Below are 17816 nucleotides of genomic sequence, written 5' to 3' on the forward strand. Positions count from 1 at the left end.
ATCACCTGATTCACATTGGTCAGTAGGGTGCAGTAGGGCGTTTCTTCCCAATTGAATGCTATCACCTGCAGACCGGAAGTGTCTTGTCATTCTGATGAGCGCGACCAGTCTGTGAACAATTAAAACGTCCTGTGTGCTTTTTCCTCCTGTATAACAGGTTAGTTTTGGTGAATCAACTCACTGAATAATATCCATGTGATCTTTATAAGTTTAAGTACACATTCTGATGGTGGAGCCTAACTCTAAAGTGTTTGTGAGTTGTAGTTTGTAAATGAACACTGAAATTCAAGTATTTATTTTATATATATATACAGGTAAAAGCCAGTAAATTAGAATATTTTGAAAAACTTGATTTATTTCAGTAATTGCATTCAAAAGGTGTAACTTGTACATTATATTTATTCATTGCACACAGACTGATGCATTCAAATGTTTATTTCATTTAATTTTGATGATTTGAAGTGGCAACAAATGAAAATCCAAAATTCCATGTGTCACAAAATTAGAATATTACTTAAGGCTAATACAAAAAAGGGATTTTTAGAAATGTTGGCCAACTGAAAAGTATGAAAATGAAAAATATGAGCATGTACAATACTCAATACTTGGTTGGAGCTCCTTTTGCCTCAATTACTGCGTTAATGCGGCGTGGCATGGAGTCGATGAGTTTCTGGCACTGCTCAGGTGTTATGAGAGCCCAGGTTGCTCTGATAGTGGCCTTCAACTCTTCTGCGTTTTTGGGTCTGGCATTCTGCATCTTCCTTTTCACAATACCCCACAGATTTTCTATGGGGCTAAGGTCAGGGGAGTTGGCGGGCCAATTTAGAACAGAAATGCCATGGTCCGTAAACCAGGCACGGGTAGATTTTGCGCTGTGTGCAGGCGCCAAGTCCTGTTGGAACTTGAAATCTCCATCTCCATAGAGCAGGTCAGCAGCAGGAAGCATGAAGTGCTCTAAAACTTGCTGGTAGACGGCTGCGTTGACCCTGGATCTCAGGAAACAGAGTGGACAGACACCAGCAGATGACATGGCACCCCAAACCATCACCCAACCATGCATATTTTGCATTTCTTTTGGAAATCGAGGTCCCAGAGTCTGGAGGAAGACAGGAGAGGCACAGGATCCACGTTGCCTGAAGTCTAGTGTAAAGTTTCCACCATCAGTGATGGTTTGGGGTGCCATGTCATCTGCTGGTGTCGGTCCACTCTGTTTCCTGAGATCCAGGGTCAACGCAGCCGTCTACCAGCAAGTTTTAGAGCACTTCTAAAAATCCCTTTTTTGTATTAGCCTTAAGTAATATTCTAATTTTGTGACACACGGAATTTTGGATTTTCATTTGTTGCCACTTCAAATCATCAAAATTAAATGAAATAAACATTTGAATGCATCAGTCTGTGTGCAATGAATAAATATCATGTACAAGTTACACCTTTTGAATGCAATTACTGAAATAAATCAAGTTTTTCCAAAATATTCTAATTTACTGGCTTTTACCTGTGTGTGTGTGTATATATATATATATATATATATGTATATATATATATATATATATATATATATATATATATATATATATATATATATATAGCTAGAATTCACTGAAAGTCAAGTATTTTTTATATATATATCTTAACCACGCCCCCCCCCCCCCCGAAATCGGAGGTCTCAAGGTTGGCAAGTATGCTTTAGGGTTGATTATGCATCTATTCCCATTTCATTTTTACAAAAATACAATTTTAAGAAGCATGCTTCATGTTGCTCAATCTTATTATGTTTTGTTTCATGAACAAATAAGTATTCAAACTCTATAGGAAATGTTCTATAAATATCTCTGTTTTAAAAATGACTTGATATAATAACTTGTCTGGCTCATGCAAATGTACCCTGCGCTCCTTATTTGGTCGTTTTTTCCGGTTTGAAACTGACCTGTCAATCAACGTATCCATGGTTACCACCAACACATCTGCTGAGCACACGAGTGACACTGAGCTGCGTTTTAATGAGGGGAAAAAAATCGTCATGGCGCTCCCATTTCTACCTGGATATTCTTATAAAGAGGTCAGTACCGTTTTTTGTCCAATAGAAAATAACATTTGACTAGCATGCTTAGCTAGCAGGCCTCAGCAAAGGTAATGTTAGCTAACGTGATAAAAAAAAAATGTATACTGTGGTTAATATATACGCTGTATATATTCAGTAAGTAACTACACGGTTTAGCGTGTTTCCATAAACAACCTTTTAAAAAAAATAAAAGTATCTGAAAAGTATTTTTCAGTAAGAAAACTCGTGTATGCGCGCACACTGTGGCCTCTGGAATGTTCTAGAAGTATTTTTCTTTTTATTACTGTTACTAAAGAAACCTATATTTGATTAATATACGCTGTATATATTCAGTAAGTAACTACACGGTTTAGCGTGTTTCCATAAACAACCTTTTAAAAAAAATAAAAAGTATCTGAAAAGTATTTTTCAGTAAGAAAACTCGTGTATGCGCGCGCACTATGTGGCCTCTGGAATGTTCTAGAAGTATTTTTCTTTTTATTACTGTTACTAAAGAAACCTATATTTGATTAATATACGCTGTATATATTCAGTAAGTAACTACACGGTTTAGCGTGTTTCCAAAAACAACCTTTAAAAAAAAAAAAAAGTATCTGTGAAAAGTATTTTTCAGTAAGAAAACTCGTGTATGCGCGCGCACTGTGGCCTCTGGAATGTTCTAGAAGTATTTTTCTTTTTATTACTGTTACTAAAGAAACGTTTATTTGATCAAGGTTACAAAAAAATACAGTACAATTCAAACGTTTGCAGTTAAGGTCTCATTCACTATAATAACTTTTAATTTAAAAAAAGGGTATTTCGGCTTGGTACTTTATGCTAATGAGGCTAATGTTAATTATCATACACCCACGACCACCTGTTTATTTATATATATATATATATATATATATATATATATATTTTTTTTATTATATTTTTTATGCCCAGCTTCTCAGGCAAATCATATAGTTGATGTAGATGCCCATATCGGCTGTACAAATTTACTTTACAAAAGAGAAGTGTGGGATACTTCTGTTGTTGCCTTATTTGTATTTGACTTTATTAAATGGATTTATATTATTATTTGGTGCAGGAGGGGATAGAAAGAGAAAAAAAGGAAGACGGGGGGAAATTGTGGGGACAAGAGGGGGATAAGACAGACAAAAACAATAACAATAACAACAATAGAACACAAAAGGGACAAGCGGTAGAAAATGGATGGATCAGCAAATAGGATATGTACAAATATGATAGCAAAAGTGATAGCAAAGAAGCAGTAAATTAAATAAATAATAATACAGAAATGACAATGAACATTATTACACTACAAATGGAGCAATACAAATACCAATAGAAATAGCACTATTGATATTTTTTTATAATAAAATATATATAATTTATTTCTATACTAACTAAACTGATATTAGCAGCCTGTGTGTGCGTGTGTTTTAACAGTTGCTAAAGGACAAATTCCACAAATCCCAACATTTCGACTACTCCAGCGATGTTCCTCTCCTGGCCGGGATAGAGAAGCCAGGCATCGGAGGCGAGCTGTTGCTGGGACAGAAGTTCAAACCCAAATATTCCGTCTATCCCAGAGGAGCAACCGGTGGATTGCCATCATGGATGGCTTTTGACAAACAGGTACAGTACTTCAGGTCATAGCATTATGAATCCCGTTCACACGAATCGGACATTTCATCTTTTTTAACCAGGCGCTGTGTTTTGAGGCGTACTTCCAGGAGGCGGTGCCAGAAGCTCCCAATGAGACCTACAGGATACGCAAGTGTAAGATCTACTTCTACCTGGAGGACGATACCATGCAAGTGGTGGAACCAGAGTATAAAAACAGTGGAATCCCTCAAGGTGATGTACTTTGTTTGGTTGTCTTTCCAAAGTTACTGGAGCACAAGTGACAGAAAGTGTGGAGATTGTTGCATTATTTTATTGTATATTTCTGACACTTTTAACTGTTTATCACTGTGGTTTCAGTATGTAGAACTGCACTACATCCCACCAATGATGTTCAGTATCATTTGCGAGTGTAAAATAAGCTTTGAAAAATTATTACGGTAATTACCTTTCAAGACCATAGTGATTTTACAAATGTTTCATTATGTATTTAATTAAGAATAAGATTTTTTTTAAATGAATAGTATTATTAGTAAATACTAATAATAAGCTTCCATCCATCCATCCATTTTCTACCGCTTGTCCCTTTTGGGGTCGCGGTGGGTCTCTGGAGCCTATCTCAGCTGCATTCGGGCATAATAATAAGCTTGGTTTTTTTATTTGTAGGACCAAAGTTATTATTTACTATTACTATTGTGACTATTATATTATATACTATATATTTTAGAAAATGTTCAAAACTAAAATTTGTAAAAAGGAAAAGAACAGAATGAGTATTATATGACATAATTACATTTAGGTATATATATATATATATATATATATATATATATATATATATATATATATATATACACACACATATATATACACATATATATATATATATACACATATATAGATATATATACATATACATATATATATATATACATATATATATGTATACATATATAGATATATATACATATAGATGTACATATATATATATATATATATATATATACATATATATATATATACATATACATATATATATATATATATATATATATATATATATACATATATATATATGTATACATATATAGATATATATACATATACATGTACATATATATTTTCTACCGCTTGTCCCTTTTGGGGTCGCGGGGGGTCGCTGGAGCCTATCTCAGCTACAATCAGGCGGAAGGCGCGGTACACCCTGGACAAGTCGCCACCTCATCACAGGGCCAACACAGATAGACAACATTCACACTCACATTCACACACTAGGGCCAATTTAGTGTTGCCAATCAACTTATCCCCAGGTGCATGTCATATATTTATATATTTCTACTATTTACAAAATATTGATAATATAACAATTTGTAAACAAAAAAAAAAGTTTTATATTTATTTAATAATTTGTGGATCAAAATGATTTGTAAGTGTACAAGAAATATATCTAAATAAACCTATTTATGTGTAAAACTAGACTTGTACAACTACAAAATGTATCTATTCATGTGTATGTATGTGTGTGTGTGTGTGTGTGTGTGTGTGTGTGTGTGTGTGTGTGTGTGTGTGTGTGTGTGTGTGTGTGTGTGTGTATGTGTGTGTGTGTGTGTGCGTGTAAAACGTTTCATAACATTTGACAAGGTTATAAACTAAGTACTGTAGGTTAGCTGTAATTATTCAACACGTTTAAAATCAAGTGTAGGATTACTAATTCAGTGTTCACATTTGGTTGGGCCCTGGGCCCCTCTGTAGTGGAATGTTAAAAAACCCTAATTTAAATGTATAATAAATACAAATTGCACCTTATCTATTGTAAAGGCTACATTTGTAAATGTCTTATTAGAAGGTGCAGGTGTACCTAATGGTGTGACCATCATTCAATTCTGTGATGTTGTTGGTAGGAACTCTAATTCGTCGCCAACGCATCCCACTGCCTCCGCCCAATGAGGACCAGTTCTTCAACGTGTTCCACTTTAATCTCAACCAGGAGATAGTGCTGTTCTCTCACACGTTCACCACCACCAACTGTGATCAGTTCACGAGGAACTTTCTCACCAAATGTGGCGTAATTCTCAATGACCCCATCCCTGTGCCAGAGGACCCCTATCGCAGCCTCAGGGAAAAGGTGATATCCTATTTATTTATCTTTCTTTGCTAACATTTTCACTGTAAAACACTCTTGGTGAATGACTATTGATTGTTATTTCTCCCCTCAATCCAGATAGAAAAAAGCATGAGTCCCCGGCGGCCATACGAGAAGCGAGACACTCTGAAACAGTTCCTGGACCACGACCGCAAAGTCCTCCGTTTCTTCTGCTTCTGGGACGACAGCAAGGTCATCTTCGGAGAGCTCCGAGAACTGGTGCTGCACTACTTCCTGGCCGATGACACCATAGAGATCAGGGAGGTGATCCCACCAAATTCTGGGAGAGTCTCCGTGTCCAAATTCCTCCGTCGAAGCAAACTACCCAAGGTGAGGTGTTCGGGAAGGCAAACACATTCAGGAACATTCTTTTGGTCGTACACAGTTCTAGAAATAATAGATGGATGTAGCATCATTTCTACACATGTAACATTTAACTGATACACTATATTGCCAAAAGTATTTGGCCACCTGCCTTAACTCACATATGAACTTGAAGTGCCATCCCATGGAATTGTCCAAAATGTTTTGGTATCCTGGAGCTTTCAAAGTTCCTTTCACTGGAACTAAGGGGCCAAGCCCAACTCCTGAAAAATAACCCCACACCATAATTACCACCAAATATCACACTCAGCACAATGCAGTCCGAAATGTAGCGTTCTCCTGGCAACCTCCAAACCCAGACTCGTCCATCAGATTGCCAGATTGGAAAAGCGTGACTCATCAGTCCAGAGAAGGCGTCTCCACTGCTCTAGAGTCCAGTAGCGACGTGCTTTACACCACTCCATCCGACGCTTTACATTGGACATGGTGATGTATGGCTTGGATGCAGCTGCTCGGCCATTGAAACCCATTCCATGAAGCTCTCTGCGTACTGTACGTGGGCTAATTGGAAGGTCACAGGAAGTTTGGAGCTCTCCAGCAACTGACTGTGCAGAAAGTCTTTGCACTATGCGCTTCAGCATCCGTTGACCCCTCTCTGTCAGTTTACATGGCCTACCACTTGGTGGCTGAGTTGCTGTTGTTCCCAAACTCTTCACTTTTCTTATTATAAAGTTGACTTTGGAATATTTAGGAGCGAGGAAATTTCACGACTGGATTCGGTGCACAGGTGGCATCCTATGACAGTTCCACGCTGGAAATCACTGAGAGCGGCCCATTCTTTCACAAATGTTTGTAGAAACATTCTCATTGCCTAAGTGCTTGATTTTATACACCAGGCCAAGTGATTAGGGCACCTGATTCTCATCATTTGGATGGGTGGCCAAATACTTTTGGCAATATAGTGTATGTTCCAGGGTCAAACAGTTGCCATCATAAGACCTTTATTTAGCAGTGTTGTAGTAACTGTCAGGTTCAAACACTGATCCAATCCACTTTATTTATATAGCACATTTAAATAACAAAATGTTTCCAAAGTGCTGCACAACAATATTAAAAACAATATTCAAATATCATCCTTAGCTCCACCAATGACTGAATAAAACAAAAAATAAATATGTCATGTCTGTGTAATCATGTTTTGTTTTAGTCATGTTTTGTTTAGTTTAGTTATTGGACTCTTTAGTTTCTGGCTTTTCACTCCCTTGTCTTGTTTCCATGGTTACCCATTAGTTTCACCTGTTCCACGTTTGGACTCATTGTGCACTCTTGTTTGTCACCATAGCAACCCATTCGTTTTCACCTGCCCTCACGGCTCACGCACCTGTCTTTAATCATGTCACTATTATTTAAGCTTCCAGTTGCCAGGCTGTCTGTCTGGCGACATCATACCCCTGACACTCTGCTTCCCACTCTGTTTACCTCTGTGCACTTCATGCCATGTCCAAGTAAGTTGTTTCTATTCATGCCACAGTTAGCGACTTTTGTTCATGTCCTTAGTTTTTTGCCCACGTGCAAGTATTTGTTTCATTTGTCAAGTTTGTACTTCCGCCTTGTGCGCGCCTTTAGTTTGTTTCTTTTGTTATAGTAAAAATAAATATGTACTCCCATTCCCGTCTCGCCCGAGCCAACTTTCTTTCTTTTCTTTCTTTAGTTTATTTCGAACATGAACACACTTACATCATAATACATCACACAATTTCATATCATTTCATTTTACATCATGCCCGAAAAGGAGTAGGAAGAAGCAAAGCTTATTTAATCCTACCCCTTTCCCACTTCAAGCGTTTACAAATATATAGAATCATTTACTGACCTTTTTATATAATAAAATAACATCTATGAATTAGTATACAACAGTTTTGTAATATGTAATTAATTAATGAATTCAGTCATTATTAACATACTGAGATGAAGAATATCTTATTTTCAATAAGGTTGAAAGTATTTCTCATAATTCTTCATTTTTGTACTCTGTAAGCACTATTATTTTGAACAACCTCTTAAACTGGATCATATCAGTACAATTTTTAACTTCTTTACTTAATCCATTCCATAATTTAATTCCACATACTGATATGCTAAAAGTTTTAAGTGACTAAAACAAAACATGATTACACAGACATGACATATTTATTTGTTGTTTTATTCAGTCATTGGTGGAGCTAAGGATGATATTTGAATATTGTTTTTAATATTGTTGTGCAGCACTTTGGAAACTTTCCGTTGCCTTCTGGAAAAACAAAATCCAAGGACCAAGTCGTGACAAAGTACATATAAAACCAATATAAAAAAATATATAAAAATAAATAAATAAATACGATTAAAAACGATTTTAAAGGGTAAAACCAATTAAAACAGTAAATACAAATTTTAAATTTTAAAAACACAGAGGACAACAGAGGACCACACATGTATTAAACAAGACAAGAGGCAAAGAATTAAACAGAGACAGAATTCAATTTGGACTCAATTGAGGAGACACGCCTGGACACACTGTACTCTTGTAAAGTCTCCAGCACGCTCTACCGAAGGATTGCACGCCTCCTTTTATTTTGGCTTTCTCCGACCACCTGACCACCACTTCCACTTCCAAAGGGAAGTGGGTCGTAAACAACGTTGTCTTTGGTTACAGAATAGTTCAAAAGAAGAGGTCCTAAAATAGTTCAAAAAGAGGTTGTCTGGAAATTGGGCAGATCCTTGGTTCTCTCCGCTTTGAAGTCTTTGGGTTAGAACAATATCTTTCTGTTGATTACCATACATGAGAGAAAACAGGAACACTTTCATCTTGCTTCCCCCCTACACAGTGGAGTTTTACGAGCCTTACTTTTGGTAGGTTTCAAAGACAGCTTTTGTCTTCTTGCCTGGAACTCATTTCAACACAAAGTTTTTTGTGATAACTTACAAACAATTATTCTAACAGTAACATTAGCTATGTGCACATGGACACATTTAATTAGATTAATAGCCTAACCGGAATAAAAATGCTTCATGTAAACACGCCATTCTAAGTATTCTGACCAGATCATACACGTTTGGATCAAAATTTAATTCCTATCGAGACGGGTGGTTTATGCCAGTCATCATTCGGATTGTAGCGCATGAAGCATAAAATAGAGAGTAGATCCAGCAAAAAAATAGGCATTATAAACAAAGAGAAGTAGCTAACATGGAAGCGGACAGACAAATAAAAAACAAAACAAAAAAAAACAAAAAAACTTGAGACGTCCCGTGGGCCGGATTTTGGACGCTGGCCTGCCAAAAACAAATTTTCCGAAATTCAGGTTGAAATAATCCTTACTGCGCACGTCTTTGATGTCCGCTAAACCTTGGTGGTGGAGGGAGGGCTAAATTAAATAGTCTCGGAATGAAGCGATTGTCTTGCTGCTGTCTCCCCCCATTCGACATGTACACAAGTAGCGATATATACTGTACAGTTTGTTGCTCTGAAAACGAGACTAGCAGAAACACAAGTAGTGAACAGAAGGAAAAATGACCGTGACAGACTCAGAAAAGTAGAAACGCACAAAGCCGTGTTGGTTTACAGCGGAAGTGACTGATTTTTCAGCACGTGCAGTGAGCAAACTCGTCCAAAAGATGGCGCCATAGCACAAGCACTAACACACCTTTCTGTTTATGGTATGGTGCTGCCCATGCCAAAGTAAAGTATTCCGATTTAAGGTGCGGTGCATGAAAATCCACATCATAATCAGATCATTTTTTTCAGGGTCCATGTACACAGGAACATTCTAATCCGAATTATGATCAAATTAAATAAATATAGCCCATGTACACGTGTCTACTCTTACCTGTCTTACAAGTGTCTTCTTTGCCGCCCCATCATTCGTATCACTAGTTTCATCCAAAAAATTCCTCAGAAAATATCCTTTGGGAAAAATAGCGGTGGACTACAAGAAAGCAACTTTAGTTTGAAACAGCAAAGTAATAGTCTTGTCCTTCCTTCTGGTTGGCTGCCCTCCTATCATTGCGCCCTCATTCAGTCTGACAGAAATTATGACTGCAGCAAATCCCTCAAGCATCACCACCCCAGTGCCTAATTCAACTTGAAAGACAGCCAGGCCTCCATCATGTATCTTTTCACTCCAGTGACTTGGTTTGCACTGACGCCCGTCGTTAAATGTCAGCCCTCTAAATGTTGACTGCAATGTGCTGGCCAATAGGGATGCAGCAACATCCAGTATTCCCTCATGCTCCCTGTTTATTATCGTTCTTCATATTATTTCTCCACAGCGTGCTTCAAACCAGTTGGCGCTACCAGGAGAGGTGACGAACCGCACCGTGCTCAACGTGTTGGCCTCCACCAGGCAAGGAGATCGCTACATGCTGGATAGTCTCAAAGTACGTCTTCAAGGAACAGGGAATGACACTATGTAATGAAAGATCACAATAAGCAACGCCGTATAGTTCTGGTCTCATCTCCCCTGCAGACAGGAGCTATTCAGGAGGAGTTCTACAAGGACTTTGATTTGACAATAGGCGGCGAGCTGAACGTGTGGGGCAGGACAGTGATCATCTCTGACTGTGATGACTTCACCAAAGACTACTACCGCTCCAAATATGGCATAGGTAAACAGCACTGTCACTCACATTTGGTTATTTGCTAAGTATACAGAAAATGTTGGCTGGAGGCTTGAGGTGATGTGTACATTTAACCACTTGAGGGCAGTATGACTTTGTCAGTTAGAAAGAGAAGCCTCCTTTTTTTGGAGTTTTTTTTAATGAGTTTTTACATGTAATAATCCAGAAAAAATACAACCAGAAATACATTGATAATATGACAACGATATAGTATTATGGTAAAGCAGAAAGTTTTTTTTGTTTTTTTTCAATACCGTCATCTCAAATATTTTAAGTAATAATACTCAGAAAAAGAAACACGAATAGACATTTTTATAATAAAAAATATTACTACCTAATTTATGTAATAAACATCTTGTAATGTACTCTTAACAATTGGCTCATTGGAAATGTTGAGTTTTTAAAAGGGATCTGCACTTTTTTTTAAATCATCATTCACAATCCTTATGTAAGACAGGCACACTTACGTTTTTTGTTTTTTTAATGCATTCTAACACTAATATATACTGTAAGTACCGTATTTTCCGCACTATAAGGCGCACCGAAAAACCTCCAATTTTCTCAAAAGCTGACAGTGCGCCTTATATATGGACCAATATTGAGCCACAACAGGTCTCGCAACTACGGGATGCATAACGTAACCCCAACCTCTACTGTAGCGTCTATTCTATGCGCCTTATAATGCGGTGCGCCTTATATATGAACAACGTTTTAAAATAGGCTATTCATTGAAAGTGCGCCTTATAAACCGGTGCACCTTATGGTGCGGAAAATACGGTACATATGTAATGTAGTAACAGGCACATTCATAATAACATTTAATATTTACATATTTTGATCATTTTAAGCATACGGCAGTGCATTAATGTCACAGATGCAACACAATTTTAACTTTCCCTTCAGCAACATCTAATCATGGCAGACTTCATGAGAAACAACGAAAATTACTGCGAGACAAATTATGATCCAAAACCTTATATTTTTGATCCAGAATATACAGAGGATGAGTTTTAGAAGCGTGATGATCCAGCTCTAGTGAAACACGAAGCATCATGCAGCACTTTTGTGCTAAACAAGAAATACGAAATACAAACATAATAAAACAAACACTTACTGTACAACGTGCTGCTCTCACTAGGATGCCGACTGATGGGATGATTGTATCTTCCCATTTAGATGAAGAATGAATCATAATCCTCACGCAAGTAAAAAAAAAAAGAAAAGGCATTTACATTTATGTTTGATGTCAAAGTTGACCAACTTCTTGGTTTATGACAGTGCTTCTTAAACATTTTCTGTTACGCCCCCCCAGGGAAAATAAAATATTTCAAATCCCCCTCCACTCTCCGCTGTCACTATGAATAGAATAATTTGTCTATAAAATTGTAACTATACCTCAGCATAACATTATAAGCTTATTAACATTAAAGGAAACAACACACCGGCCTTTCCTTGTCATCTACCGTGGTTACAGTGAAGCCAAGTGCTAAATACGCTTCATTATAATCTGGTACGGCAAAAAAAGGATGTTCCCAGAGGTCACACCCCCCCACTCTCCGGCATCGCACCGCGACACCCCAGTGGACCCCGCCACACTGTTTGAAAAGGACTGGTTTATGGCAACAGCCTTTTACTATTCAGCTGAGAGGCATGATATATAATAGAAATAGAAATAACTTTCACTAACTCAGAGGCGATGCAGCAGCTCACCGGCTCAGTACAGTATGTCAATACTGTAGCTGCATAAGCAAGTTACCTCTCTGTGATCAATGTGCCATGAAAAGTAGTTCCTAAGCGTTAGCGCTAATAATAATCATTTTGCTAATACTTGGTTGATATTCAGGTCACGACATATAACTGGAGTATTTTTGGCGGTTTTTGGACGTTTTTTAGAGGGATTTGTGGACGCAATGACCTAATGACTCTCATTACCTCCATTGTTAGCCGACTTTTGCTCGCGTTTATTTACGAGTTAGAATGCATAAAAAAAAAGAAAATCATTTGTGTTCTTGTTTAGCTTAGGGATTGTGAATGATCGTTAAAATAAAAATAGAAAGTGCAAAAAGTTTATTAGTGGCTTTAACTTAATATTATTTTTAATTACAAATGTATTCATACCAACAGAACATTGTCTGACTTTTCTCTGCTTTTCAAACAAGAAAAAAAGTCTTTAAAATACCAGTCGAGTGGAAAAACAAGTTGATTTTGTGTTTCATTGTATCCAATCGTCTTCAGTAATGAGGACGTTGTATCGATCCATTGTGGTAAAGAAGGAGCTGAGCCGGAAGGCAAAGCTCTCAATTTACTGGTCGATCTACGTTCCCATCCTCACCTATGGTCATGAGCTTTGGGTTATGACCGAAAGGACAAGATCACGGGTACAACCGGCCGAAATGAGTTTCCTCCGCCAGGTGGCGGGTCTCTCCCTTAGAGATAGGGTGAGAAGCTCTGTCATCCGGGGGGAACTCAAAGTAAAGCCGCTGCTCCTTTACATCGAGAGGAGCCAGATGAGGTGGTTCGGGCATCTGGTCAGGATGCCACCCGAACGCCTCCCTAGGGAGGTGTTTAGGGCACGTCCGACCGGTAGGAGGCCACGGGGAAGACCCAGGACACGTTGGGAAGACTATGTCTCCCGGCTGGCCTGGGAACGCCTCGGGATCCCCCAGGAAGAGCTGGAAGAAGTGGCTGGGGAGAGGGAAGTCTGGGATTCCCTGCTCAGGCTGCTGCCCCTGCGACCCGACCTCGGATAAGCGGAAGAAGATGGATGGATGGATAGATTGTATCCAATAAACCATATTCAATTGTATTTACGATCCGCAAAGTATGTGAAAATGCCGTCTAAACATCACAAAATGCCACAAATTCCGTCGGCCAGTTTAAATATTTATCTCCGAATATTTTCGGCAATTTCCGTAGATTCTCCATCAGTGTAGTAACGCTTCTGCACTCTGGCCATATTATCAGATCAGTCTTACTGGAAATATGCAAAAATTGGAATTCTTTTATAAGACAAGAACCCATACGTTTGGCTTTTTTATGCATTCTAACTCGTGAATAAATAGCTAACAATTGAGTCAACAGATCGAGGGTCCTCTATTGGGCCTATAAAACCCTCTAATAACACCCAGAAACCACCAACAATACTCCATTTGCATGTCTTGACCTGAAAATGAACCAAACGTGAGTGATATTGTTATTGAAAGCACCAACGCAGACAAAACTATTTTAGCGGCGCATTGATAGCAGTGAGCTAATGCCAGCTTGCACTGCTATTGTTGACACACTGAGCCGGCGGCTGCTTCTGCTTCGTCTCAAAATTATAATTCATGCATCTCTCACCTGCTAGTAGACAAATGTGGCCATGGACCGAGAGGCTCTCACAAAGTCTGCACGATTTGCATTGTTGTTGATGGGGTTCCTAACTCTTATGTCACGGATCACGTGGTTGTCTTCCTCGTTAACTCTCGAAATGGCTCGGGAATCTCTGTGAGATTGATTATATCTATTTATTCACACACTTTGGAAGTCTTTTGTTGCCATAAATCAGATACATATATATATACCGTATATATATATGATAAAAGCTTCAATATAGAGGTACTTAAAATCATGTTAAAGAAATCAAATTCATGATATTTCTCATAATTATTATTTTTTAATTTAATTTAAATAGTTAAGGGTTCTTTTGCAAAAACCTAAGGGTCTGCAGAAGGGTTACAAATACTTTCTTCACACACAGCATGGTGGGTTATTGCTGGGATACTTTGTGTGTGTGTGTGCGTTTCTACATGATGACACAGCATCCCACAGCAGATAATTAAAAACAAAGCAGTGTCTGGTGTGGCATATAAAATAGATTAATAATGTAATAATAATTTGCCTTTAACACAACAGTGTGGGAGACGTGACATCCCTGTCCTGGTATGACAGCATTCCCCTACGTACAGACGCCATAGCGCCTCTGTTATGGCTCTGATAGTACTACTACTACAGCTGGACAAATCCTGTCGAACGGGTATAAGATACTAACTAGGGCCTCCTGTGGTGATGTTTCTCTCCGCCTCCACCATCGGGGATCTCAAGAGGCACGCTTCCCTTCCAGCAAGAGTAACCCGAGCCGGGCCAGGATGAGTCTGGCACCCTGAGCAGAACATTGGGGCTTTGCTGCGTTAGTCACAGCAGTAAACCAGGCGCAGCCCCCAGTGATGGAAGGTGCTGTCTGACTCTCAGCAGTCAGAGGTCAGTGCAGGGTTAACTTTCGCCCGGGACGGACGGATGGATGGATTACCTCCGAGCCTCTGATCGTTTCTGCGCTCCTTCTGCGGTTCTTTCTTCTTTTAAGTGTGTTGCCTTTTTCCCCTGTAGAGGACTTCACCCCGGTACAGTACAAAGCTGCCGTACCCCTCAATCCCCCGAGGCTTGTACCTCCGTATAACGGCTTTGGCTCAGAGGAGGACTCGCTAAGCTCCTGCCAGCGCCTGCTTCCCAAACCCCCACAGAAAGATCTCCACAAATTCATGGAGTATGACAGGTTGGATCAGTCACACAGCAAAATATGTATCTTTGCCTCTTTTACTCCACTGTCTGTGTTTTCTGATTCAGACGTGGCCTTGAGAGCAATGTGCTGACATTCCACGCCAAGATGGTGACCACCAGTCATGTGGACAGCGACAGGGAGTTCATCATCTCCTTCTACCTGAGCGACGACTCTATCAGCGTGTTTGAGCGCTCTCAAAAGAACTCAGGTTTCCACCACACGGCTCTTCCAGAATATGAACTACAAGCTGACATCAAAGCTTCCTCACCCTCCTGCTACCAGGTGTACTTGGCGGCATGTTTCTGGCCAGGGGCCGCGTGAAGAAACCGGGACAGGAGTTGTTTAAGAGCGAGCCCTCAGAGTACTTCACAGCCCATGATCTGTACGTAGGAGCCACCATCTGCCTCAACAACAGGCAGTTCCAACTCCTCGATGCTGATGAGTACACCTTCAACTACTTTGAAAAACATGCCGAGCAGGTTCGAAAAGACGATAATTCTTTTTGCAAGTCAGTCATTAACGTAATGCAATATTGTGTGTCTTTGCCTTAAAGTTCCCCAAGGCCGATATAGGCATCATCCTGGGTAAATTACGATCCATTCCAGAGGAGAAGCAGCGGGAGCTCCGTAACTTTCTGGCTCTCGGCGACCCTGCCAACACCGGCTTTGTTGCCTTTGCATCCTTCAGGTACAAATTCGGTCCAGCCCCTTTTATACAGAGGTCCTGAAAAATGTCGACCACTATTTTGTGCTGCATCCCGCAAATAGATAATAATGCGTGATCAGTGCCATCATTGGTCAAATTTGGCAAACAGTGACAATTGCTTTCAACTAAAGATGAAATATGTCATCAATATTAATCTGATTAAACATTTTTACGGAATTAACCCATCTGCAGATCAGAGTGACCACAACAACCAACCAACCAAACCAGTCAATATGGATGACGCTAAACAGCACATTTTTTCGCTTCCATGGGAAATTTTAATACAAAAACATGAGTGAATAGTCGACCGACACAAGGTGTTATGCACACACAGATAGTAGTTTTCTTATTGTAAAAGCACTTATAGCTCAAAATGGCATACTAAGGAAAAAAGGAGAACAACAGGGCCATATCAATGAGGATAAATGTTTCTTTATTAAAGCAGACAGGCTCTTTGTAACATGAACATGATACACCACACAAGGGTTTTAACACTTGTGTGGTGTTCGGGTCTTTGGGACCTGTTTTCATTTTTTATTAAAAGAAAAATGATGCAATTAATTAATTTTTCAAACTGAGACTCACTGACTTTGGCTCAGTTTCTGTGAAGAACATATATCAGAATACATATTTAATGACCATACACCCCCCTTACACATTTCTATTACATATAAGATGTCCGGGTCCACTGGATCCGGGGCTAATAGAAGTGTGGAAATTGATGTTTTGTGTACCACACACACACACACACACACACACACACACACACACACACACACACACACACACACACACACACACACACACACAGCAGGCCTAGACAGGAGGAGGACAGAGTGTGACCACACACCATACACCCCCCCTACTAGAGATGCGCGGATAGGCAATTATTTCATCCGCAACCGCATCACAAAAGTCGTCAACCATCCGCATCCACCCGAACTAACATTTAATCAAATCCGCACCCGCCCGTTGTTATATATCTAATATAGACGATGCAAGGCATTAGAGAGGTTATAAAGCTTTTGCCTGTTAAAGAAAGGAGACTGATCTAATGCAGCAGAGACATTCAATGCGTGCCACACTGTCACGGCCCAGACGCACACCAGTGCGCAATCATCTGGGAGCCGCGCTGAGTGCACCTCCAAGCGCGTGGAGGTGCGATGTCCCTCGCACCGGCGGCTCGCGCCCGAGGCTTCAGCGCGCACCGCGGTGGCCATCCTACTCGTCGCGGCCTAGCCCTCGCGGCTCTCGCTGCCGGCGACGGCCGGGTATGGGCCCGACTCTCCAGCGCCATCCATTTTCAGGGCTAGTTGATTCGGCAGGTGGGTTGTTACACACTCCTTAGCGGGTTCCGACTTCCATGGCCACCGTCCTGCTTTCTATATCAACCAACACCTTTTCTGGGGTCTGATGAGCGTCGGCATCGGGCGCCTTAACCCGGCGTTCGGTTCATCCCGCAGCGCCAGTTCTGCTTACCAAAAGTGGCCCACTCGGCTCACCAGGGTGAGCCCCACCCCTTTCGTGAGTGCACTGCGCGCGGAGTGACCCCTGTTACGCGCCCCCGGCAACGGGGGTGGCGGGCAGGTAAGCTGCGCGGGCGGAGCGCGCGGAGTGACCCCTGTTACGGGCCCCCGGCCACGGGGGTGGCGGGCAGGTAAGCTGCTTACCTGCTGCGCGTGACGCCGGCCGCGGCGAAGGCGGACGAGGCGGGGTGTCGGTGCGGTGGGCGCGGTGGTGACCCTGGACGTGCGTCGGGCCCTTCTCGCGGATCACCT

General features: G+C 40.3%; 1 protein-coding gene across 1 annotated transcript in view; it reads left to right on the top strand.

Moving 5' to 3' along the window:
• The first annotated feature begins 1686 nt into the window (after window positions 1–1686).
• efhc2 (EF-hand domain (C-terminal) containing 2) overlaps window positions 1687–17816 on the top strand; it is a 30189-nt gene continuing 14059 nt past the window's right edge. Inside the window, exons 1-11 of the mRNA XM_061970787.2 lie at window positions 1687–2059; window positions 3497–3685; window positions 3757–3907; window positions 5575–5798; window positions 5895–6146; window positions 10449–10556; window positions 10646–10784; window positions 15162–15327; window positions 15399–15541; window positions 15616–15812; window positions 15887–16020. Of these exons, the coding sequence (XP_061826771.2) occupies window positions 1946–2059; window positions 3497–3685; window positions 3757–3907; window positions 5575–5798; window positions 5895–6146; window positions 10449–10556; window positions 10646–10784; window positions 15162–15327; window positions 15399–15541; window positions 15616–15812; window positions 15887–16020 (1817 nt within the window). The 5' untranslated portion in view covers window positions 1687–1945. The remainder of the gene's footprint in view (window positions 2060–3496; window positions 3686–3756; window positions 3908–5574; window positions 5799–5894; window positions 6147–10448; window positions 10557–10645; window positions 10785–15161; window positions 15328–15398; window positions 15542–15615; window positions 15813–15886; window positions 16021–17816) is intronic.

Source organism: Nerophis lumbriciformis, linkage group LG13, assembly GCF_033978685.3.
Source record: "Nerophis lumbriciformis linkage group LG13, RoL_Nlum_v2.1, whole genome shotgun sequence".
NCBI lineage: Eukaryota > Metazoa > Chordata > Actinopteri > Syngnathiformes > Syngnathidae > Nerophis > Nerophis lumbriciformis.